General features: G+C 35.9%; 1 protein-coding gene across 13 annotated transcripts in view; it reads right to left on the bottom strand.

The window, feature by feature from the left end:
• LOC131688555 (fat-like cadherin-related tumor suppressor homolog) overlaps window positions 1-25,669 on the bottom strand; it is a 690,234-nt gene that overhangs the window by 149,947 nt on the left and 514,618 nt on the right. For all 13 annotated transcript variants that reach the window (XM_058972873.1, XM_058972872.1, XM_058972882.1 and 10 more), the window contains 2 exons: window positions 6,980-7,187; window positions 3,025-3,086 (listed from right to left, as the gene is read on the bottom strand). In XM_058972873.1, coding sequence (XP_058828856.1) covers window positions 3,025-3,086; window positions 6,980-7,187 — 270 coding nt within the window. The remainder of the gene's footprint in view (window positions 1-3,024; window positions 3,087-6,979; window positions 7,188-25,669) is intronic.

The following is a 25,669-nucleotide window of genomic DNA, read 5'->3' as shown; positions in this document are numbered from 1 at the left end:
TTCACCCATCCCACACACAGGACCAGGACGACTGAGGATCGCTGGCTTCAATTACTCGACTGTGGCAGGGGGTCGCGGACTTCCATAGTGCCAACTGCGTCCCAGTATGCGTTGAAACCTAATGGCGCGATGCGGAGAGCAGGAACGGGACAGTAGCAGCTTACGGCGAGAGTCCGACGAAGAGAAGCGAAGCGTGAATCGGTTCAACCGTTGTATCATTACAATTTGTATAATACTTGCCGAGAAAGGTGGGTAGGAAGACCCTTTCTTCACCCATATATACAGGACAGGGACGACAACTGAACGCTGGCGGCATGGGCTCAACTGTAGCGAGGAAATCGAGCTAGGTTGCTATCGTGCATTATGCATTATGTGCATGATATTTAGCAATCCCGAAAATCGTGCGAATTTGTATGTGATTTACATTATTCTGCTCGAGATTTGCCCGTTTTCACTTTCGATTAGTGAGTATTTTAGCGATACTGATTTTTCTATGAAAATATTTTTTATCAGGGACACCATGAATATTTTATTAAAGACTGTTTTGGTCGTATCTAATGGGGAAAACAGATCGAAATAGCAAGTTAAAAGAAAGCAATTACACGAAAAAATCACCCCAGAGGATTCGAACTACAACTTTTGAGATTCCGGCCCAATGCACAAACCCTCATGCTATCCCTGGGCTATGATAATGTCCCAGGAAGAACACATGATTATAACATTTGGCGACATTTAACCTATTTAATGTCCCCGCTTGATACCAAGGCCGGGATTTTTCATAATGCCTGATTTTTAATTCATTACCCATCGCACTTCGGTGGGTGACAGAATTACCGTAAAACGACAGAATTACCGTAACATACGATAAGACTATTACCTCTAACAAAATCATCGAAATGAAAAACAAACCGTATTCTAAACATGTCTAGCATCTATCGAAAACGATTATTTTACCATTTCATGAGCCCTTTTATGAACATAAATTCAAATTGAAAATGAGACAACTCTACTGCGTCGTTTCAATTTGTTCAAACAATCCCTTGTATAAACTGCAATCAATCAACTTTAACTGAACTGATCAATTTTTAGAAACCGTAAAAATGTTTGTTCAATAATTCATTTTAAAAATTCGAGAATTGTGTTGTTAACTATTTAATTTCGACTATTTTCCTGAAAACGTTCGATAAAAGTTATCTGTATCCTTCTACGCAATTTGATTCTCGTTCGAGACATTTACACAACATTTCAAGCGTTATCTCTCATTGCGGTAGACAAATTTTGCTGATCAAAGTTACCCGGAAAACAACGAATGAACATTTACAACAAAGTAATTTTATTTTTATAGTAAAACGAAATGAAATACCCAACAATTTGAAAATTTTTAATCTATGGTTACCAGTACTCGTTTTAAAAATGCAATTAGTTACATCTACTTGGATTGAAGAAGGTTATTTAAAAAACTTTTGAAAAAGTGATCAATGTTTCCCCAATGTACGGTAATGGAGATTGTCGATATTCTGCCCTTCGCCCACTAAGTTAGTGTCGGATTCTGATGAGAAGATGTCGAACCGCAAATTCCACAACTAATTAAGTTATAGGATTTGTGCCATCACGCGGAAACGCGCCTCTAAACAATTTTTTCCTTAGTGGAGAAAACATAGTTTTTACCCAATTTTTTCTGCACTGATGAATAATATAGTATAATACATAGGGAACGAGCCAATCGAGCCAGTATGATTCCTGATTCCTGAAAACACATTTTAGTTCAAGAGGAAGAATGTTGTCGTGCCATCCCCCAGGAGCCACCAGTATTTTTTTATGTTGGCAATATTAACTAGGGTAAAGTGCCTATTTTAACAATACTAAGCAGGGTGTCTTACTAATTCTTTAATTTCACGCCCTACAATCAATGGAATGCGAAAAAAAATTATATCAACAGCTTTGCTTCATTGTTAAGAACCAATATAATAACACAATTACACTGAAAACAGTGAAATTCTCGTGTTTGAGCGTAACGAAAACTCGAATCGAGTGCCCCTATTGTTGCGCTACCATTTGACTCAATGCGTTGAACAAAGATGGCAGACACTGCTCTAACCAACGGCTTCAAATGGGTAGGGTGATAAAAGAAGCATGGCGAAAATGGGCTCAACACCCTATATCATCAATGCTTTCAGCAGACCAACTGATTTGAAGTTCAGCAGGCCAAATGATTCGAAAAGAATACTTTTATACCCATGATTCAAGCTTTGAATGAATAAGGCTATTGTTTCGGCCTTGTTTTAGAACATTTGAGATGTCTGATCACGATAAGCAGACGAAAGACGTAACGAACGACAATTCAAAACATAAATTAGGCCATATGTTTAACTATTACCAAAGAAATCGCAACATTTTCCAAAAGTTAACAAGAATTCCTGGATGGAAGCGTAAACTTTTCGCTTACTTCAACGATGATTGTAGCGCCAAAGATGTAAAGCAACCCACTATAAAAGCCAGAAAATACTTTCTGAAAATTAACGCTAACAAGCTCAGCAATCGAAACCACCAGTGCCTGAATATCGTCAGCAAGGTGGGGTGGTGGAATAAGGTAGCATTAGGTGAGTCGTTATGGAAAGTCTACCAAGATGGATTTTCCTAGGGGTCATTCAGAAGCTTTGAACTTTTTTAACCTTCAGTTTAGGCTTTCTTTCCGTATCAACCATATTTCAAACGGGCTGAACTGGTGCATTGCCAGTAGAAATTCAGGATAGGATCGTTACCATAATCATAACGGTAGCAGCGGACGGAGAAAAAACGCGCGTTTCACCTGCAACGGTATCGTTTCTTGTGAATACCAACGGTTAACTCAGTGATCCAGAGCACAAATGGAAAATTCAGTAATGAATTTCGTTAGCCTGTTTACGAAATTGAATCCCTTGAGGCAGCCAAAGGAATTTACGAAACAAAGACGGTACCTGGTCCACCAATCAATATCGATTACCTGGGAGCAGTCAATATGAGCATGCCATACTAGCTACCTACCTCAAGAATGTGCTCAGACTGGTTCTCTCTATCAAGCTTCCTCGCAGTAGTGGTAATTAAACCTGAAAACAAAGCGAACAAAAAATTATTTGTTAGTATAGTACAGGTTATTAAAAAAACGATAAAATCAATATGTAATTTCATAGGTACGTTAGTGGGAAGCTCGATCAAGAATGTGTAGTCCAAGCGAAAACAAAAGTACCATAGTTTGTGCTGGCTAATTAATTTTACCGAGTCAAACTGTTTTACAGAGGGCTTCAGGTTCAGGTTTACTATACTATCATTTAAATATTTACAAAACGGGAGCGTTTGGTGCACTTTAAACCTTAATAACATTCTCCTTGTTACATCAATTGCTATTTTTTTAAATCGAAAGAGAATGTTCAACGCTTACCAGTGATACCTTGTTTGATAGATAACACTTCACATTTCCTTTTTTAAAGCAAGTCAGTTTTCCCCTTTTTCTAGGTTTGTAGGAAAATACCCAACGGAAAAAAGCAAAAAAGGATAAGCCTCTTCGCTTATCCAGAAAGAGATTCGGATTCACCAGTCTATTGGACACACGGCGAAAAGATATGCAATCGAGCAGGAACTTGCGACCTCCCAGCCTCTAGTTGGGTGCGCTTCAATTCCACCTTCGAGGATCTGCGATGAGGTCAACACATGTTCCAATCAGTTTCATGAACACCGCTACAGTTCCGATACCTACTAATGGGATTCATAGAGCCCAATACCACCCATAGGTGATCGTCACCGCTCCTCTCCCTTCGATCAGCTAAATTTTATTGGCTTCCGTGGATAAGTGCCGACTTACGATATTATTGTCTCTGATTGCTCTAATTAGTTCCATCGGACACCAGACTTTTGTGATGGATAGAGTTATGGAAAAATGTTGAATGAAATTAATGAAATAAATGGAATAAAAGACTAAAATTAATAAAATAATGAAATAAAAAAAGAATTAAATGAAAGAAATTTAAAAAATGAAGGAAATGTAGGCGATGGAGGAAATGAAGGAAATATATTAACTGAATGAGTTGAATGAACCGAATGGAGTGTATGCATTGAATGGACTGATTAGACGGAACGAACTGAATGAACTGAACGAACCGAAAGAGCTGAATGAACTGAATGAGCTGAATGAACGAAATAAACAGAATGAACGGAATGAACGAAAAGAGTGCAATGAACGGAATAGACGGAATGAACGGAATAAACGGAATAAATGGAATGAACGGATTGTACGGAATGCACGAAAACAATTTTCGTTATAAAACTGCAATACAGGCATATGTATTGAACAAAGAAAATATGCAATTTATATAATCTATTGACTCCTAATCAGAAAATTATCACTAACATGAATCTTCTGCAACATACAGTATCCAGGTCAATTGTTAATCAATACTAGATGATACACCTACTTCATTAAGCAAACTTCTATTCGTTTAAATGAAGTGTCTGAAACCACTCATCGTCGAGTGGTTTTGCATACGTAGCCAGAGTTGCATTTCCGTTTCAATCAGAAGCATAATGTCCCGATATTTTTTGTTTTATGATAAAAAGGCAGTGCGTCTCCTGGAATGGAGCTCATTGCAATGTATCAATCCGTTTACGAATCGACGCCAAGGGGTTTGTAGGGATATATGATGACATGCTGAAATCAGCACTGACCGCACGTAATATCATGATAAAGGTATCGATATCGAGTATCTGTTGGAAACACACAAAACTTAGGGTACCAAAAAATTAACAAAATAGAAATATTGGGTTTTAAATATTTTAAAGTTGACTATGAAAGAACAGTAAAAGAAGCCTAATTAAGGCATTTATTTTCTAGTACGATAAAGTTTCTTTCTAAAAGAAAAGTGGCAAATTAAATATTGACTTTCACATGTACCGCGATGAAATATGTGTACTATATTTTTCGTAAAACGAATTCTGCTGCTTGAACCCCGCTGCCCTCGACGGTGCTTGCATATGGTGCATTGACCACCCTAACTAGACCCCGCAGAAGGACTAGACATATGCCGACCTGATTATTTATCGACCGACTGACAAGGAGAGAGGGTTGAACAAAGAAAACTATTTTCAAGCTTTCACCTTTCCATAGCCAATCAATATTCTGCTACAGAGTAGGGAAAGGTGGGGTAAAATACATCCCCGGGACAAAATGCTAATGTTTGATAACCGCACATCAATTGCAACCAAAGAAAAAAAAACAATAACGTGCTCTTCTCATGTTATTATTGTGGCTCTTAAAATAAGTATTTTCAGCTCATATAAATGCTGTTTTTACCATTACACTGGTGCATGTCTGTGCTATTATTTCCGTTAGTCGTTATTCTGTCGTAATATATACGAAAAATCATCAAAATAAAATTATCATTTATCCCTTTGTTCAATCGAGGGCAAAATGTCCCTTTCTTTTTTTAAAAAAAACATCATTCTGTAAAATTGCTAATTGCGTATGCTAAGGCGATTCAGTTCTTGTTCGTAGTGCGTTATGCCTCGTTGCACAGTGATCACCTTCCATACAAAAGACAGACAAAACCTCAAAAGTCGCCCGAATTTGATGAAAACTTCACATTAGGGTAATTTTGTGACGCTGAATTCATATTTGATGTTTATTTTTTGTTTTTTATTATCTCAAAATTTTGGCACTTTGGGTGGTTCGAAAGTTCAACATTTACGAATATAAAATGCACTATACCCGAAAATTATTTTTCAAAAAATTAGGTGTGGTGAATTTTTTAGCAGAATACACATTTTTTCAATTGTTGATGATGATAAGAAATATCTATAAAATATATTACGTACCCTGGGTAATCAAAGGCTACCATGCGTCTCCTTCAGACGTATCATGAAAAATCACCTTTTTCATACCTCGGGGCAGGAAGGGGCAAAACAAGATATTTATTTTCGGAACACTAATTTTCAAGTATCATGAACAACAAGCAATCTTTCCGAACCGTTTCAAAAAAAAGTACAGCCACTTTTAACATTATACCTTTAAATTATTGCACGATTTATTATTTGTTTTTCATGTCCGAGCGAGCAGAAAGGCTTGTATCGACTAAATCGAATGGCAGCTATAAGGCCAGCAAATAACCTTTCAAATGAAATCAGTTCGACCCCAATCGGAATCTTAACTAAAAAGATATATTCATTTGAATAACGTAGGTTTGAAAATAGTTTTCCTCAGAACTCATAATTTATGTTACCATTCTGTAAAAAATCGAACTCTCGTCCTCGGGACTTAATATTTTGAGAAGACTCTATTCAACCTGTTAAGAAACAGATAAAAATGTTAAATCATGAAAAATCGAAAATAAAATTTTGAGATTATGTCCGGCTAGGCGACACTGTGCGTTGTAGGGGTGCATTATACGCCGGTGTTGTGGTACCGCATGCCCCGTTGTTATGATGCATTTTACCCCGGATGGGTGCGTTTTGCTCTACATATCGAAACTCGATTTTTTATTCTTTTGAATATTTTACAAAGCGTTATGATTATGATTACAGAGGAATATTATAGTTAAAGGATATTATTAATTGAATTCTCCCACTAAATGTTCTATAGCTAAGTATGATCATATTTCTTTAGGGGATGCATTTTACCCAATCGTCCCCTACTGAATGCACTTCGACTGTTATTGTTATTGTTCATTTCGCCCTTTCCGCACACTGTGGGCTGTACAGACGAAGCGTCGAGAGTGGATCGAGGTAAACAAGAAAATGTGCATCAACTGGTGACCGTAGAAGTCTGGTCGAAGAGGAACGACTCGATCAATATTAATAGCTTATTGTCCTGTTGACTTTTATTGGAAAATAATTGAATTTTAAATGCATTTTCCAGGAGAAGCGCGTTGGTCGATGTTATCCAGTCGATTATTGTCAAGCGAAAACGCCTATACATCACGTTCTAGTAGAGGAGTGTGTTTCCAGTACTTACCGCTAGTGCTATTGATGGCGAAGTATCCTTCCGGATTGCCTGAAGTTATGCGATAAGAAATTTGCTGTAATGGGTCAATGTCGCGGTCCTCGGCTATCAACTGAAGGACCTTTACATCGTTCGGGCTACTTTCCGGGACCGAAGGATAGTAGACGGCTTCTTCTGTCAGAGGCACATTGTCGTTCTCGTTTTGTAGTTGAATAAACACCTAATAAGAAAAATGAATAGTTTATTAAAAGTTTGTAAGTAGTGATTTGACTAGAATGAAATAAATATATATATATATATATATATATATATATATATATATATATATATATATATATATATATATATATATATATATATATATATATATATATATATATATATATATATATATATATATATATATATATATATATATATATATATATATATATATATATATATATATATATATATATATATATATATATATATATATATATATATATATATATATATATATATATATATATATATATATATATATATATATATATATATATATATATATATATATATATATATATATATATATATATATATATATATATATATATATATATATATATATATATATATATATATATATATATATATATATATATATATATATATATATATATATATATATATATATATATATATATATATATATACGTTACAAAGTATCCTGCCCAGAAACGACACTGAAGCATCAGTTTAGCTTCCGGTGCACCATCCATACACGAAAACACATGAAACAACGTGGTTCCACGCGGCGACATCGATCACACGGCAACGGCGACCATCGAGCCAGCAAATAGGAAATTTCTGCTGAGGCTTCAATAGTCACCTAGCAACCAGACGGCGATCGCGGCGCGGATCAGAAATGCTGACTAGATAGATTAATCCATTAAATAGTAGGGAAAATCAATTTAGCTTTTAGTCTTAACCTGAATGTGAATGTAATCGTTCATAAAAGTGAAATAAATATTTTTTTATGCTTCCAAGTAAACCCGAAGCATTACTGGCGCAGTCAATAGAGATTTTTTTGTGGATTAGTAACAGGAACTTAGTGTAATTTTCATCAGTGAGAAGTGCCAGTCTAGACTACGGCTGAGTGAGTGCAACCATTATTGAAAATAAACCTAAAATTCTGTGAAGAACAAGTGTGACACATTCATCGCGAATCATCGACAACCCGGGAAACCACTGGTGAGCGGACATCACACAGTTTGCGGTTATCGAGTCACAGGAGTCTCCACGAAAGGACCTACAAGAAGAACCAATCATCAATCACCAGAGACTCCGGAAGATTATAAAAACATTACTTCTGTAAGTACTACTGCTTGAATAATAATACTAAAAATCATAGCGAGCGCTGTTCATCGCGAACTAGTAGCTCACTTTGATCACACAATAAACACTACTAATTCAGAAGCCGGCGCCCCCACCAGCGGTAAGCAAAAGCCTGAAATATCACAGTTAGGGTTAGGTAAACTAACATAAAACTGGAAAAACTTAACGCGAAACAGAAGCGCGACAAGAAATTCCAATCAAACAGGAATATAGAAGAACAAATTGAAATGAGTCAGGACGAGCTTCGAGCGCATATCGCGCAGCTGACTGAAAATCAAAACAAATTAATCGCGGAGTTGGCAGCCATCAAACAGCGCCCTCCGGTCGATCCGTTTAAGTATTACAAAACACCGGATCCAATAAAAAATTTAAGCAATTTCGAGCAAGCAAGAGAAAAGTTTCCAATTGAACAAAAAATTTCCAGGGAGCCATACAATAAATTTAAACGACCAAACGCACCAATTCATTCAAATTAAAGTTAAGAATAACGGTGATTTTTTAATCGGAGAGGAAAAACAGTTAGACCATTTCAATATACTACCCGGTCTCTACAAGAGTAATGATGGAAAGGCCATAGTAGCAATACGGAAAAACAACAAACACAACGTTACAGAAATTAATCTAAACGAAATGGATCTTGAAAATGAGTATATTACACTGAAAAAAATCACTCCTTCAAAAATTAGAATCAATTAATTACGATTCAGGAAAGACCACATGAACATGGAAGAGGAAAAAGCCTTGAAACAAATCATAAATGAATACCGCGGCATTCTATACGACGAGAACCAAAAATTAACGTTTACACATAAAATTAAACATAAAATTCGGACGGCAGATGATATTCCAGTTCATACAAAATCTTACAAATACCCACAAATTTTTGAAGAAGAAGTTCAGAAGCAAGTTCGCAAAATGTTGAACGATGGCGTCATCAAGGAATCCATCTCTCCATACACATCTCCTGTATGGATTGTTCCAAAAAAAGCAGACGCATCAGGGCAAAAGAAATTTCGGTTAGTTATCGATTATAGAAAACTCAATGAGAAAACTATAAACGATAAATACCCCATCCCAGAAATAACCGACATCCTCGATAAACTCGGGAGAGCCTGTTATTTCTCCACAATTGATTTAGTATCTGGATTCCATCAGATTCAACTCTCTGATGAAGACACAGAAAAAACGGCATTTTCAATAAACTCTGGAAAATACGAATTTACCAGAATGCCATTCGGACTGAAAAATGCCCCTGCTACGTTCCAAAGAGTGATGGATTGTATACTTAGAGAATTTGTCGGAATATGCTGTTTTGTCTACATGGATGATATCATTATATTCTCGAGCTCACTCCAAGAGCACAAATATCATCTTCGGAAAATTTTTCAAAAACTGAAAGAAGCAAACTTGAAAATTCAACTAGATAAATGCGAATTCTTTAGAAAAGAGGTTCAATTTCTTGGACATACCGTAACTGAAGAAGGCGTAAAGCCAAACAGCAATAAAATCGAAGCGATAAAGTCATGGCCCATTCCAAAATCAGAAAAAGAAATGCGACAATTTTTAGGAATACTGGGTTATTATAGGCGCTTCATTAAAGATTTTGCTAAAGTAGTTAAACCTCTCACATCTCTTTTAAGAAAAGATTCCGATTTCACAATTACTCCGGAAATTTCTGCCTGCTTCGAAAAATGCAAACAAATCCTCATGTTAGATCCCATATTAATCTACCCCGACTTTACCAAAGAATTTATATTGACAACCGATGCAAGCGACTATGCTATCGGAGCCGTTTTGTCACAAGGACCATTGGGTAAAGATAGACCAGTAGCCTACGCATCTAGGACATTGAACAGAACTGAAGAACGTTACTCCACTACAGAAAAATAACTCTATAGTGTGGGCAGTAAAGCATTTTAGACCATACCTTTACGACAGACAATTCAAACTTTATACAGACCATCAACCACTTACTTACAGTATGACTAACACAAACAATAAAATTATTAGATGGAACTTAGATTTAGAAGAGTTTGACTACCAAATAATATATAAACCAGGCAAACAAAACGCAGTAGCAGATGCACTGTCTAGAATAAAACCGACCGAACTAAATAATAATGAAAATACAGAAGAAGATTCATCAGACGAAAGCAGTGACGGTATGACTGTTCACTCAGCCGACACGAGTGACGACTATTTCATCCCATGCACCGAGAAACCCATCAATATGTTTAGAACCCAAATTATACTAAGAATATCGAGAGTGCAAACAAAAATTTACGAAGAAATTTTTCCGAGATGCCACCGCCACATAATATGCCAACAAGATTTCGTAGAACAAGATATAATAAATATTTTCAAAGAACTTCTGAACCCAAAAGGAGTAAACTGTTTAAAAATCCCCGTCTCATTGATTCAGCTTGTACAGGAAACGTACAGAAAACATTTTTCGGAAAACAATATTTATAAGATTTTCATTTCAGAAACCCTACTAGAAGATGTGCGACTAGACGAAGAACAGGACGCAATCGTGAGGCAAACACACGAAGCAGCCCACAGGGGGATGAAAGAAAACAAGCAACAAATTATACAAAATTATTTCTTTCCAGGAATTGACAGAAAACTAAAAATCTTTGTGAACTCTTGAAAAATTTGCAAGAAAAGTAAATACGATAGAACTCCTCCAAAATTAATCAGAAAAAGCACTTTTGGGAAAACTCCATTTGATAGAGTTCACATCGATATATTTTTCATGAAAGGAAATAAATGGCTAACCATTGTAGACTCCTTTTCTAAATTTGCTAACACGATATTACTCACATCTAGAACGATTGTTGATTTAAAAAACGCGATTACTGAACACATTCGGCAATTCGGACGACCAAATACGATTATTTGCGATCAAGAACCATCTTTCATTTCTATAGATTTTGTCGGCTTTCTCAACGAACTCGGAATCGAAATACACCACGCGAGTAACTCGAATGCAAATGGAACAGTCGAAAGATTCCATTCTACATTAATCGAATTGTACCGGACAATGCAATTCAAATATAAAAATCATCCAATTAAAGATCAAATCAATATATTAGCAGATATTTATAACAACACATTTCACTCGGTAATTAAAAACAAACCACGCGACGTAATATTTAACACCGCTAATATCACTAATACAGAAGAAATAACACAAAACGCCAATAAACTTCACACCGTCATAAAAAACGAACTAACCAAGCATAAAGAAGCATATTGAAAACAACATCAACATAAAGAAGAACCTAAAGAACTACCAACTAATGACAAAAACTTCATTAGAATAACCCAAAGACAAACAAAAGATAAAGACCCGTATAAAATTTCAACAGATAAAGAAAATAACCTACTGACGTATAAAGACATCAACGACATAAAAATACATAAAAAACGAATAAAATATTAAACAAACCAACAACTTCTAAACAAGTCAATATTTTCATTTCAGATTGTTAATCGTCAAATTCATAAATGCGACCACATTTAAAGGCATTGCACACAATAATGGCATGGTAGCTATAAAATTAGATGAAGTTAGAGTGAAAATAGGATATGAGAGAATAGTTCACGAAGTAAATTTAAAATCAATTGAAAGCAACCTAAATTACATAGAAAAAGTTACCAAAAATTACAAAATATCAGACCATCTAGAAGAAACATTAGCAGAAAAGATAAAAATTGCAAACGAAAAGCTACATAATTTGTATCCCAGAAGACAAAAACGTGCATTAATAGATGTTCTAGGAACTACAATAAAATACATAGCTGGTAACCCAGATAGTAAAGATTTAGAAATGATTCAAAACAGCCTTCAAACCTTAGAAAACAATGAGAACAAAATTATTCAAAACCAAAACAAGCAAATTATAATTAACGAATTACTAAAAGACAGAAACAATTAAATAACCTCTACATTGAAAAAAATAAATTCGCAGTTAGCAGCAAACCCAAGATCAAACCACAATTATACGCACAAAACAATAGTAGATTTGGAATTTGTTAACCTCATATTCAATACTGATCTAACTATAAAAATATTAGAAGATATAGCAGAACAAATCTCATTTTCCAGAACAAACCTGTTAAACAAAAACATATTATCATCAGAAGAAAAATTGAATATTTTCAACAATCTTAGAAGACATCTGAAAGTAGTAGATGAAATTTTTCAATATACCACAAGTAGTGTATCTTTCGGTAAGAAGCAAATTCTAATCCTGGTCAAAATCCCTCAACTAGACGAAAACCAATACGATCTGATCAGCCTGGAGACAGTCAACATAAACGGAACAACAGTTAACACTAACATTCAACTTGTAGCCAAACATCTCAACAAAATTTACGCCCAATCAGCCACGTGTACCATCTGCGAAAACACAAAACCAGTACAAGACGATTGCATCTTCAATCTGCTAACACACCAAACACCAAAATGTCATCTCATCAGAAGACAACAACCAACGCGAGTTAAAGAAATCAAAAGAGGCATTAGTCTTGTAGATACGAATGAAAACATCCTCACTAGAGATTCTTGCGGCGACCAACGGATCATATCCGAGCCAACCATCATAGAAACCAATAACTGCACAGTGAACTTCCTAAACTATACTTTTTCCAATGACCCACTCAAAATCTTCGACGAAGAATATCTTGTTCCGATTTATGGGAAAACGTTACAAATTATCAACTCATCAATAGAAACTAACGATGTACAACAATTGCATCTGCAAAATTTGGAAAAAATTGGAACAGTTCAATTATCACTGCACAACACCCAACGAACCGTTGGCTATGGAGCATGAGCTCTCGTGTTTCTATTAACATTTTATATCTCTTTTAGATGTTTCGTGTACTGGAAAAGTCTCTACAGTACGAAACAGTGGACTAACCAGAGCGACGGAGACCATACCAGCCACATAGAAATAAACATAACCAAGGAGGAGAAACACCAAGAACTCTGGAACAGTTTAGAAGATTTGCTCTCGCTAAAAGTCAGCCGAGGACGTCTGACACTTGTAGGGGGGAGACGTTACAAAGTATCCTGCCCAGAAACGACGCTGAAGCATCAGTTTAGCTTCCGGTGCACCATCCATACACGAAAACACATGAAACAACGTGGTTCCACGCGGCGACATCGATCACACGGCAACGGCGACCATCGAGCCAGCAAATAGGACAATTCTGCTGAGGCTTCAAAAATCACCTAGCAACCAGACGGCGATCGCGGCGCGGATCAGAAATGCTGACTAGATAGATTAATCCATTAAATAGTAGGGAAAATCAATTTAGCTTTTAGTCTTAACCTGAATGTGATTGTAATCGTTCATAAAAGTGAAATAAATATTTTTTATTCTTCCAAGTAAACTCGAAGCATTACTTATATATATATATATATATATATATATATATATATATATATATATATATATATATATATATATATATATATATATATATATATATATATATATATATATATATATATATATATATATATATATATATATATATATATATATATATATATATATATATATATATATATATATATATATATATAAATCCAACTCATAAAAAACTAAATCAAATTAGTTCAGCTTAGTAAATGTAAAATTAGACCTTTGATTAATTATTTTTCATTAAAGTTCATACCAATACAATGTAACACGTATTTTCAATAATTATAAAATAGAGATACTCTCGCTGATGTCACGAATACAAGATGAATAATATGAGAACACTATTATCTCTCTACTAGGTAGAGTACTGGAGATCTGTGTATTAATATACCATCAAACATCTACCTCACGGCTGAAATCATCACTACATCAACTTTGGAAAAAATTGTCAAGCTGAGTCGATTGGTATATGAGACTCGGTACTTCAGGCCATGGAAAACATTTGCAGAGTTTGAACGAATTCTATATATTTCTTGTTTACGACATTCAATTACCTAGAGATTACTGAGTAGGAAATGTTATGAACATTTAGAGCCATAGTACTCAATTGAGTGCAAGGATGTCATATCGTCGCTGTTGTGCTATCTTATGACATACGCCATTTTGGGGTAAACTGAGTTAGACATGCCACATTACTAAACTAAAAAATCTCCACAAAATGGCGTTTTCAGAATTTTGACATTCTGCTTGGTTATTGAAATATAGCGAGAAACATGCTGAGAAATTTTTAATATTTTGCTTCAAATGACTGTATCTGGGAATTGGCTCAAATTATCTTGATGTATACCATATTTTTATGTGTAAAACTATCTGGGAAACACAATGGCATAATCTTTTTCAAAACGAAAATTCATGAATTGTGAGAAAAATGCAGTTTAAGTTTTAAACTGAAAATATAGTATATTTAACAGCACTGTAACCAAAAATAACTCTAGATTCCCTGACTCATTTCCTTCAAAATGCATCTCATCGATTGTTTCTAGACCAAATGAGGCCAAAGATATGAATAAAAGTTAATAATTGATGTTTTTTCTATGGAAAATTTTCCATGCACGATTGTGACACGCCATACAAATTTTGTCATCAATACACACCTATGACACGTGTGAGCGCGACTTTTGTTTACATTTATAGTAAAAACTCGCAACATAGTCAACCGATCTTCCCAATATTTAAGATTTTAATACAGCATAGGTAGAAGCATCAATTGTGTTCTTTGAATTGCTTATAACATTTATAATATTTAAGATATTCAATCTCAAACTTTAAAAATCGTTTTTCTCGTAATGTGCTAAATGGCGCTTGTCATAAGATAGCCCAACAGCGACGATATAGGTCGGAAAACTAGAAGTTGCAGAGTTATTAGACACAGGCTTAAAATCTTACGGACTAATCTTTCATCTGCTTCTGCCGGCAGAAGGTCTTTTATAAAAAGATTTAAACGGCCTGAGAATAGTGAAATACTTCTGTTTGTGCGCAATGAAAACTCGAATCGAATGACCCAAATTATCGCACTACAATTCGAGCCTATACGTTAAACTAAGATGGCAGATGCTGCACTAATTAACGGCTTCAAGTGAGTAGGGTGAAGGTAGATTTAGAGTGAAAATAGTTAAATGAAGATCGTGTGTGTTCCAATTTTATACATACATACACTTACATACGAAATTGTTCAAATTCATGAAATGATTATGGAATCGAATTGAATCACGTAGATGCGTTTTCATACCCCGATATTCAAAATCTCTTTGGTTTTGCCCTTAAAACACCAGTAAAGCATATTCTTTAATCTCCGCGTTCGTGAAAGGATTATGACAATCTATAGCATGTTAGATAGGTATTTTCAAAAGCTTTCTAATTGTATGACTAAAGTGCGTCGTTTGAAAGCTATATGCTTAAAGCAGTGATACTCAACCTGGGGTCCGTGGACCCATAGGGGCCGTGCGGTTGTAGTTAGGGGGTCCACGAAGAATAATATATTTTCCGAATGCATATTTAAATTTCAAGTCTTGTTTCCTAACAAACTGAAAATAAAGTACAGTAGGATTCCGTTTTTGGCAACAATATATTTTTTTTCAGTTGCCAAAAATGGAACCATACCTTAAAAGCTTTTATTTTCAATTTGTGACTTCATAAATGTTACAAGAACATAATTATATAAGAATATGTGAAAGGGAATGAAATAATACAAAAAATCAGCAAATTTAATTTTATGCGCTATGCCCGCCTCCATAAAATATAGTAAATATGACTCCTATGTTTGAAAATAAAGTGATATCCATTATTACAACAAAATGTGTATAGAGCATTTTTTTAAAGATTTACTATGAACAAAAACAATGTTGACAAAAATGGAACCCATTTGTTGCCAAAAACGGAACTTTTTTGTTGCCAAAAATGGAGAATGCCAAAAACGGAACGTGCCAAAAACGGAATCTTACTGTATTGCGAGCATAGAAAATCGATGTATATCAGCAACCCAAGGTGATTTCTAAGGGGTCTGTGGTACGAAAAAGGTTGAGATAAGCTGGTTTAAAGCATGTCGTGTTTTGATAAAAACAGCCATATCTCAGAAAGTAAACAACAAATCCAAAATAAATTTGAAACGTTAGGCCTTTCGTTTGAAAATAGTTTCGTTGAGATTGATTCAGCCATTACTGAAATAATTACACGACAATAGTGCACATACATACAGGCACACAGACATACAATCATTGTCCCAATTTGTCGAGCTAAGTCGATTGGTATATAAGAGTCAACCCTACGGGCCTCCGAAAAACTTTACAAAATTTTAGTGAATCCTATACATTTTTATAAGAAATCAAAAGCTCTTTCATTTCAAAATAAAACTAATTGTGCTAAAATCGGATCAAAATCAGAAAAACAATATGCAATTGAAGTGAACATAGAAATTGTTATTTCTACTACAACTGTTGAACTACTTTTAAAAATCGTGTACTAAACCAGTGATCACAAAATGTAGAAAATATATCATTGAATTCATGAGAAGTTTCAGGAATCAGGAATCAGTGGCGTCTGGCTCAAATGGCACCTTTCCCATGTTGGTAGGAGATTTGTGCTTTGCCATGAATCGTTTTTTCATCATTTCCTTGATGGGAAGGATTGAGGAAATGGTAAGGTTAGAGGTAAGGAAAATAACGACACAGAACGATTAAAACAGAGCATTCTGCACCCCCGGAAGGATGCTGAACGGTCTACATGTGCTACAATAGCAGGAATAGAATTTCCAACCCCCGGAGGCATTCAGACTTTTTATTTAAACAGTGAGCGGATATATCAACACTCCCGAGGGGATGCTGAGATAACAGAACGACAATACCCCGGAGAGATATTGGCATTCAAATACGGCTAAAACTATAGCTCTTTACCACACTAGGTTAAGAACAATAGCATATCCTCCAGTTTCAGTTCTCTGTACATAAGTTCATCTATGTATGGAGAATTAAAAAACCGGATACTCCATTGCATTACTACAAAGCAGTTGCACATCAAAAGATATGATGTTCTGTAATCTGATTAACAAAGATCACATGGATAATACTCAACACGCTGAATAGTAGCCATGTGATAATTGAGTTTGCAATGTCCAGTCAGTGCCCTGACTGGAATACTGCAGTTGTGCTTGAAAAAATGCAACAAATTCATTGACGTTTTCGGACTTACATCCGGCCGAAAAGTCTTTGTTTGAACGCAAATTTGCAAGCTACGCCAATGGTTGGCACGTTCGGATGCAGCCCAAGAGCGAATCTTATGCTTTATCCAACTTAACCACAGTGGTAGAACTTGTTATGGACCAACAAAGTCAATCTCAGCGCCAGCTATAGCCAATTCGTCCGCCCATCCATTTCCAGTAACACCGGAATGACCGGGTACCCATAGAAGGTAGATAGCATTTGATATGCTAAGTTCTTCGATTTGAGTTCGACGTGCGATTACTAATCGAATGTGCCGAACTAAGTGCTTTCATAGCAGCTTGACTGTCAGAGCAAAAATAAATTCTTTTACCGCAAATTCCCTATTGAAGTGCCGATTGTACGTCACACAGAATCGCAAAGATTTCTGCTTTGAATACGGTGCAGTTTCTATCGAGCGTACGAGATTAATTTAATCTCATTTGGCGACAATAGACACCAGCACCGGCTCGGCCTTTCAACAAAGAACCATCAGAATAACAAACTACGTATTTTTCAAGTTGTCGCATCATCCAGCCAGACAACCATTCCTCGCGAAGAGGAGCATTAAAGCTTTCAAAAGCAAAACTACATGTGAATGTAAGGTCACTGGGAGCATGTGTATACTCATTCCAAGTAACTATTTGTGGCCACAGTCTTGTGTTGCTTGTTGCACGATCTATTGGATTACCGTTCCAGAGCCCAGTAATATTACGACGGTATGCACAAGAAAGTGCTTCTTGTTACAGAAACACATATAGTGGAATTATGGCCAAGAGTGCCTCTAGAGCAGCAGTAGGTGTTGTCGAGAACGCACCAGTCATAGCCATCAAGACCATCCTCTGAAGATGGTTTAACTTTGCTTGGATTGTCATAATTCTCCCTTCTGACAGCAAACAAGGTACCCGTAAGCCAATATGGGTCTAACAATTGTTGTGTAGATCCACTGAATGTACTAGGGTTTGGGTCCTCAAGATTTGCCGAAAGCTTGTCTACATTGGCCGAAGATCATTCAAACTTTCTTGATCCTGAAATCGAAGTGAACGGTATAATTAAGTTTTGAGTCAAGAATTAACCCAACGTACTTAACTTGATCTGCGACAATAATTTCAGAGTCAAAAACTGCAATGGACGAGCTCCGGTTGTAATCCTTCGTTGCGTGAAAAGCACCATTGATGTTTTATTTAGATTAACTGATAGTCCAACACCTTGAAGACATCCGCAAACACTCAGTTTTCTTATCTCTACTTGTCTTAACGATGAGCACAGATGTCGGTTGCTAAGCATTGCGTGTATCCAGTTCGTATTATATGAAGGTACTCCATGACCTCGTGTTATTTCCAAAATGGATTCGAAGGACACGTTGTCAAAAGCACCTTCAATATCGAGAAAAACTTTTAAACTTGATTGCTTTTGTGAAAAAGTTTTTTCAATGTTGTAGACAACATTGTGTAACAGGGTGGTAGTAGACTTCCCCCGCTGATATACATGTTGCATTGCATGCAACGGGTGCATTAATTCAGTGCCTCTGAAATTGATATCTGAGCTGCTCTAAATCATGTGGTGGGTATTTGAATTACTTCCGATTATAAGGGGGAACCTATTTCTGTCGCAGTATGATACAACAGAAAGCATCAGAAGGTGATGGTTCATTAAGCGGCAAATATGCCGAACAATAGACGCATTTCTTGTTTACGTTGTCAGCAGTCATATTTACCGTGACAGCACAAATATCGCGAGTTGTGAGGTTGGATATAAGACATGCGTCAATAGCACTAGTCGCAAGTATACATGCACGAGGCATTTCACGTGGATTTGTTATGCCATTTTTGTTGAAAGCTACAAAAACGGGATTAAGTAGCTTTCCAACATAGAAATTTCCTTTATGGAAATATGGTTCTTGAACCAAAGCTATGGAAGCTTTTCCTTCCTGCACAAGGCGGAATAGATTCATAGTTGCTGTACGTTTATGGTGAAGATTAATTTGTGATACTCTAACCGTACTCGATTACAGCACTACACATTTCATCATCAGCACTACTTGTAGAGCCAATAGAAGATACCAAACACGTTGGCATATAATCGCCTATAGCGAACCCCGAAATGGGTATTAGGGACATGACCATCATTTGACTCCCACGATTTGCAAAGAAACAAACGTCCACTGTGTTAGAGATTCGCGTAGCACAGAAAGAGTAAGACTCACGATACTCCATGCGTGACTGGCATATTTTGTTCCTGCCAGCCACTCAGTCCTCGGCACGAAGAAACACCTTGACTTGAGGACTCCTGTTTTTAGTCGCTTCCCGATCAGAATGAAATAACAAGATTATAACAGAACACAATTTTTATAACATATTGTGTTATAAATTAGGTCTCGTTAGTAGTTAAAATAACAGAAATTTATAACAAGTAATAATGCGAGATATAATTTTGAAATATTTCTGTTATGTGTTTCTGATCGGGTTCTTACGACATGGGGTCATGAACCCAGTGGATCAATTCTTGGTTGAGATACTTCAACCTGCCGGGTGCCACACGGCCTCTAGGCTGGTTTTGTACAGAGAAAGATAACAAACTGTTATTACACAGTGTCTTTTTTAACAACTTTTTGCAAAAAAAAATTCAGTATCTCTGAAACTTCAGGATATGAAAGAATGGGCTTTCCCCTTTCATTTGAAACCAACATCAAAATAATCCGTCGGGGGATCTAGAGCAACTTTTTTTTGAAGTTTTTTTTCGTGAAAACATAGATTTTACAATAGAACTAGAACAATAGAAATTACTACACTATTTGGTCGAAATAAAATTTCAACTAGCTTCTACTAAATTTCAAAGCATTCACATAAGAGACATGAAAAATTATTTTGTCGTTTTTTTATTAGCGACTTTCTGATTGGTCTGTGGCCCAAGTCATGTCCATATTTGATTTGCGCTTAAGGGGTTATATACAAAGTTGGAACTCAAAAAATCGAAAAAAAAATTATTGAATATTCTGAAAGTACATACTTTTGAAAATATCTGTGCGAAATTTCATCCAAATCGGAGCACTAGATTTCAAACTACAGACGTTCGCAGCGCGCTGGTTCTTCCGCGTGTGAAGTTAACACAAAACTTTAAACGCAATTATCTCGGAACTAAGTTGTTTGAAAAGTACCGTTACGGTGAACGTGATATCGCAAAACTATTCATCCGATTTTCATAAAAAAAAATTTGAATTGCTTGTATTTACATTCTCGTGTACTTGAACGGTTCCTTTTTCATTCAAAAAATTTTGATGCTTTGCCATGAATTTTTGTTTAAAATTTTGAACACCACAAAACTCAATTTTTTGGTTAACATGTTTTTTTTTGCAGGAAAATTTTTTTTATTCGAAAACTGATCCGTTCAAGTACACCCCAATACATTTTGCTTCAATAATCTTTTTGCTTTTTTGATTTCAGTTGAGCGGTTCGGCTTGGAGAGCGTTCACCGCAAACCTCTGCCAAAAAACTCGCTACGGGGGATGGGCCATAACTCCGCCAACCATCAATATTTTTTTCAAAATTCAGCTTGCTTTTTTGAACTTCGATAGCACTACCTACTCTTTTGCGTTTTCAAAAAAAAAAAATACTTAAAGCGCTTTAAAAAAAATCACGAACTTAGCTCACTTTTTCGTCACAACTTTGTATATAACCCCTTAAATCTTTATCTATAAAAGAACCAACTGCGCTTTAGTAGCTTATAATATGAGAGTTAGTGAACTGCTTCGAATGGCGCGATTCGTATTTTTGGTTATCGGAGAAGTCACTAAAACTCCATAGTTAACAGGAAATTAGAAACCATTAGCATAGAAGTCAGCAACAATTTACAACAAAGCGATAATGCCAAGAGGAAAAGCGACCAACGTACACGGATTTACATTCTCATTTCGATTTACTGTTGATAATAGGGTTTCTTGCACTTACTATTTGTTGAAGTCGACGAAAGTCGCACCGCTTAGCAGTTATTGAATTCAAAGTGGCCTAGATCTCGAAATAAAAGAAGGTGCCGCATTTGAAAAATACCTTCTGCTGCAATGAGATATCAGTTGAGGCATTCAATTTCACTTTGAATCGTTTCTCGAATCTTTTGAAAAAAATATTCGAGTACCGGTACTACCGGTACTGGGGGCTTCAACTGCGAACCCTAACGCTAACCACTAATTTGGACAGTTACTTCTGTGGTTTGCGTTCAATTATAAACTGTGTGTCCCAACATTTCGTCTTGAACAGAATTACAATAGCTGCCTTAAACGATCATAACCTAAATAATGCGACGTATGGTCCTTTCTAAAACAAACCCTTGTAACCAAGCAATACTACAAACTACAAGATTACCAACTTGAACCAAAAGCACAAATAGTTTTCTGTCTCTGTCAAACATCCCAATTTTCAGAAGGTCAATAGGAATTGTCAACGAAGAAGTTGTAATGAATCCCGTCAAATATTTTCATGTCACTAAACCCAATTATTTTTTTGGTAGTGAAATAAGTGCGAGAAAATATATTTCCAAAACACTAGGCCTCGTGTGAAACTACGTTAAAATCTTAAACAACTTTTCCGGGTGATTTCAGATCAATTTTTAGTTATCAACAAACTTGTAGACAATTAAATTTTCTATCAAATTCTCACATTTAGTGTTTTTCGAATATCTAAAGCACCATCAGATATGAACAAGCTCGAGTAGTAAAACCAATATTGTTACGAAAAAAACTTCAAAAAAAAGTTGCTCTGGACCCCCCGACGGATCATTTTGATCTTAGTTTCAAATGAAAGGGGAAAGTCCATTCTTTCATATTCCGAAGTTTCAAAGATGCTGATTTTTTTTTGCATGAAGTTGTTCTAATAAATACACCGTGATTGACCTTCTAGTGGACCACCGCCAGTTGCTCCTTCATTTCAAAATGCAACTAATTGTGCTGAAATCGGATCAAAATCAGAAGAGTAATGTGTAATTGAAGTGAACATAGAAATTGTTGCTTCGGAAATGAAAAACATTTAAATTTCTGACATAGCTACGATTCAACTACTGGTAAAACTTGTGTATTACACAGAAGATCACAAAATGTTGAAAGTATATCATTCAATATATGAGAAGCTTAGTAAAAAAAATAAAATGTCGATAATTAAAACAAAACTCATTGAGGTTTTGTGCGGCCACCGGACACTGTGTATCGATTTTTGCATTTTTCGTTGTACTCTGAAGCCAAAAATGTAAAAAAAAATAATGCTAATCATAATAATTTTCAGAAACGCATAGTAATCTGGGCAATGACGTGAAGTAGAACAGTGAGTAATTTCAAAGCGATTGGTTCAGGAGATGTTGAGTGATAGTGTATACCAAATTTTTTCATGGTGCCTACTGAAGATTCAGTGTCAGCTAAATTTTAATATTTTGCAATAAAAATTTGAGGAAATATTGTTCAAATGTTGTGTTATTGTATGGAAATCGAATCAATAACGAATTAACTTTTATAACTGTATCGCCAAAAAAAGTTGTGAAATATATTATTTTCACTGAAAATAACTCAAACTCAATTGGGCGAACTCTGGCGTATTGGGCGGATTTGTACTTAGATATTGCCTGAACATTGTTGCCGACATATCACTCCGTGGTCTTTTACAGTAAGGGTAGGTTGTCAAATCTGGCCAAAACAGAACAAATCAATCGCGCTGCTTCAGGAACACAGCAGACGTTCTCACACACATCAGATTAACAAAACAATTCTCGGGGGGGGGGGGGGGACGTAGCGTAGTTGATAAATTGATTGCCTTGTATGCGGTTTATTATGCTTGAAATTGTTTGCCAGTAATAAACCCCTCATGTTGTGCTTACTAAACACTTGGGCTAAAAGTATGACACTGTACAGTTTCCGGGATCGTGCTATGGCTGTCTTGTTTTGTTTATTACCGTGATTCGGAGTCACTACCTTCTTAAAAGCCGAGACGTTCTTCGATTCGATGCACGGTTGTAGGCGACTCTCCCTACCTGTTTGTGACATGACGTACGGAGAACACTATCATTACGTTGGTGATAGTTCTTTTCGCCACTTTTAACGATTTCGCTAATTAGTGCGAATAATAGTAGGTAGATTAGAGTGGGGTCAAGTAGATCAGCTTTTTAGCGAGCCCGTGCGATGGTATTTTTGCACTTATTTTGACAAACAAGCACTCGTTGGAAAGGTTATACATCTGGCAACGTTTTGCCATTAATGATTTTATGCATGGATAAACATTTTTCAAGTTGATTTCAATACGGCAAAGATACCTTCTTCACCTTTTTTTTTAAATTTGGAAGTACGATAGGTCACTAAATTAGAGGTAAAATAAAACAATGTACAAAATTAGCAGCTCAGCTTTAATTTGAAGTGTATGAATACTGCAGATTATTTAAAAATAATAACACAAATAATAAATGCAATCCATTGACGTCATTCAGGTAAGAAAATAAGGAAGTGGCAAAATCATGAAACCGCGGAAGGAAATGTAAAAAAAACATGTTTTTTTATCTAGTGCGTCTGGTTTTGTACTTGCAAACGACTTCTTCGGTGTCCTTGTCGTCGCCAGAGTGTGGAATTGAAGTTGTGTATTCCGGCTCACGTGGTTGCTTAGCTGTGCGGCGATCACGTTTGCGTTTCGGATTATTTTTTTTTGGATTCCATTTCTTTTTCTTTTTCGAGCATGTTTTTTCAATTATCTACTTCAGCAACGCCTTAAATTATTATATTGTTAACTCAAGTGAAATATCTAAAGCGCTTTCATTGATGAGCACTTTCCTTTCACACAAGCACATAATGTTTCGAACGTAACCTTTGAATTGTTTAAAGACTGATTGAATATTGGCGCCATCTTGAACAGATGCAATTGCGTTCTTAATGTCCTCTTCAAGTCGTTTTCGCACTAATTTCTTACAATTGGCAAAATATTTCAAATTTATATTGTAGTAGTGACATATAGTGTCCCTAAACGGCTGACCTATCGTGCCCCAAGCGAATGTTTCATTTTGATGTTCGTATTTTTTTTTTCGAAAACAAAAAATATTGAAAAACCAAGACAATACTTGTGTTCAGCATTAATTTTTACGTAAGAAAAACTCACTTGACATTTTTTTACATTGATTAAATGTACTGTATTGAAAATGAAAGACAATGCGTTTTCGCAGAACAACGCTCGAAAACATAAACGACGCCGTTACTAAAGGACCATTCATAAATCACGTAACGCTGTTAGGGGGGGGGGGGGGTTTCGACAAGTTGTTACATATTGTGACATAGGGGGGGAGGGGGAGTGAGCTAGATCGTTACGTAACATGTTTTCACCGAAGAAAAAAAAATTTCAAGGAATTTGTTACGTAATAGGGGAGGGGGGATAAAGAAATTTATGACAATTTGTTACATGGGGGGAGGGGGGAGTCATTTTTGCGTTACGTAATTTATGAATGGTCCCTAATATAGCTGATCCATGGTAACAGACAAAATGAAAGTCGTCAACGTTGTTATCTACCGTGTATCTATTTCACGCAACATGAGCGACTTCTGCAATAGTTTAGTAAAGAAAATGCCCTATACTTATTGTACCCGCATACCTATTTGACCCAATTCTGCGCTACACATAGAAAAATTATTTAATGTGCGAGCAACATCTTGATGCGTTGTTCCTCTGGCTTAGACGTCATTTTGTCAACTGAAGAGAAAATGTCACAATCAAAATAGAGCCACCATTCTGCACGCACACACCTACAAAATAAGAGCTGTTCCAATTTTTTAATTTATAGTTCGAAAGAAATGCGTGAAGTTTAGGTCAACCAGATTTTAATCGTTGCACTATTTAGTATTGATTATGATTCTAAGACACATTTTCAACCATATTATCACATTGTTTTATCCTATAAGAAAATTCCATCTACTAAAACCGTTGGGGGAACTGTGGGTAAGACGGACAGGTGGAGTAAGACGGACACATGGTTATTTTAGACTTTGTGCAGGTCCCGAACTCTGGCTATGTGCAATCGAGGAACTGATATTGTCAATGTCACATTCAATGTAAAACTTACCAGTTTTGTATAATAAGTGAAGTGAAGTGATTGTATAGCTCTCATCGGGACAACGGCAAAAA

Source organism: Topomyia yanbarensis, chromosome 3 (assembly GCF_030247195.1).
Source record: "Topomyia yanbarensis strain Yona2022 chromosome 3, ASM3024719v1, whole genome shotgun sequence".
Taxonomy (NCBI): domain Eukaryota; kingdom Metazoa; phylum Arthropoda; class Insecta; order Diptera; family Culicidae; genus Topomyia; species Topomyia yanbarensis.
Note: the sequence above shows the minus strand (reverse complement) of the source record. Positions and strands in the feature narration are given on the sequence as shown.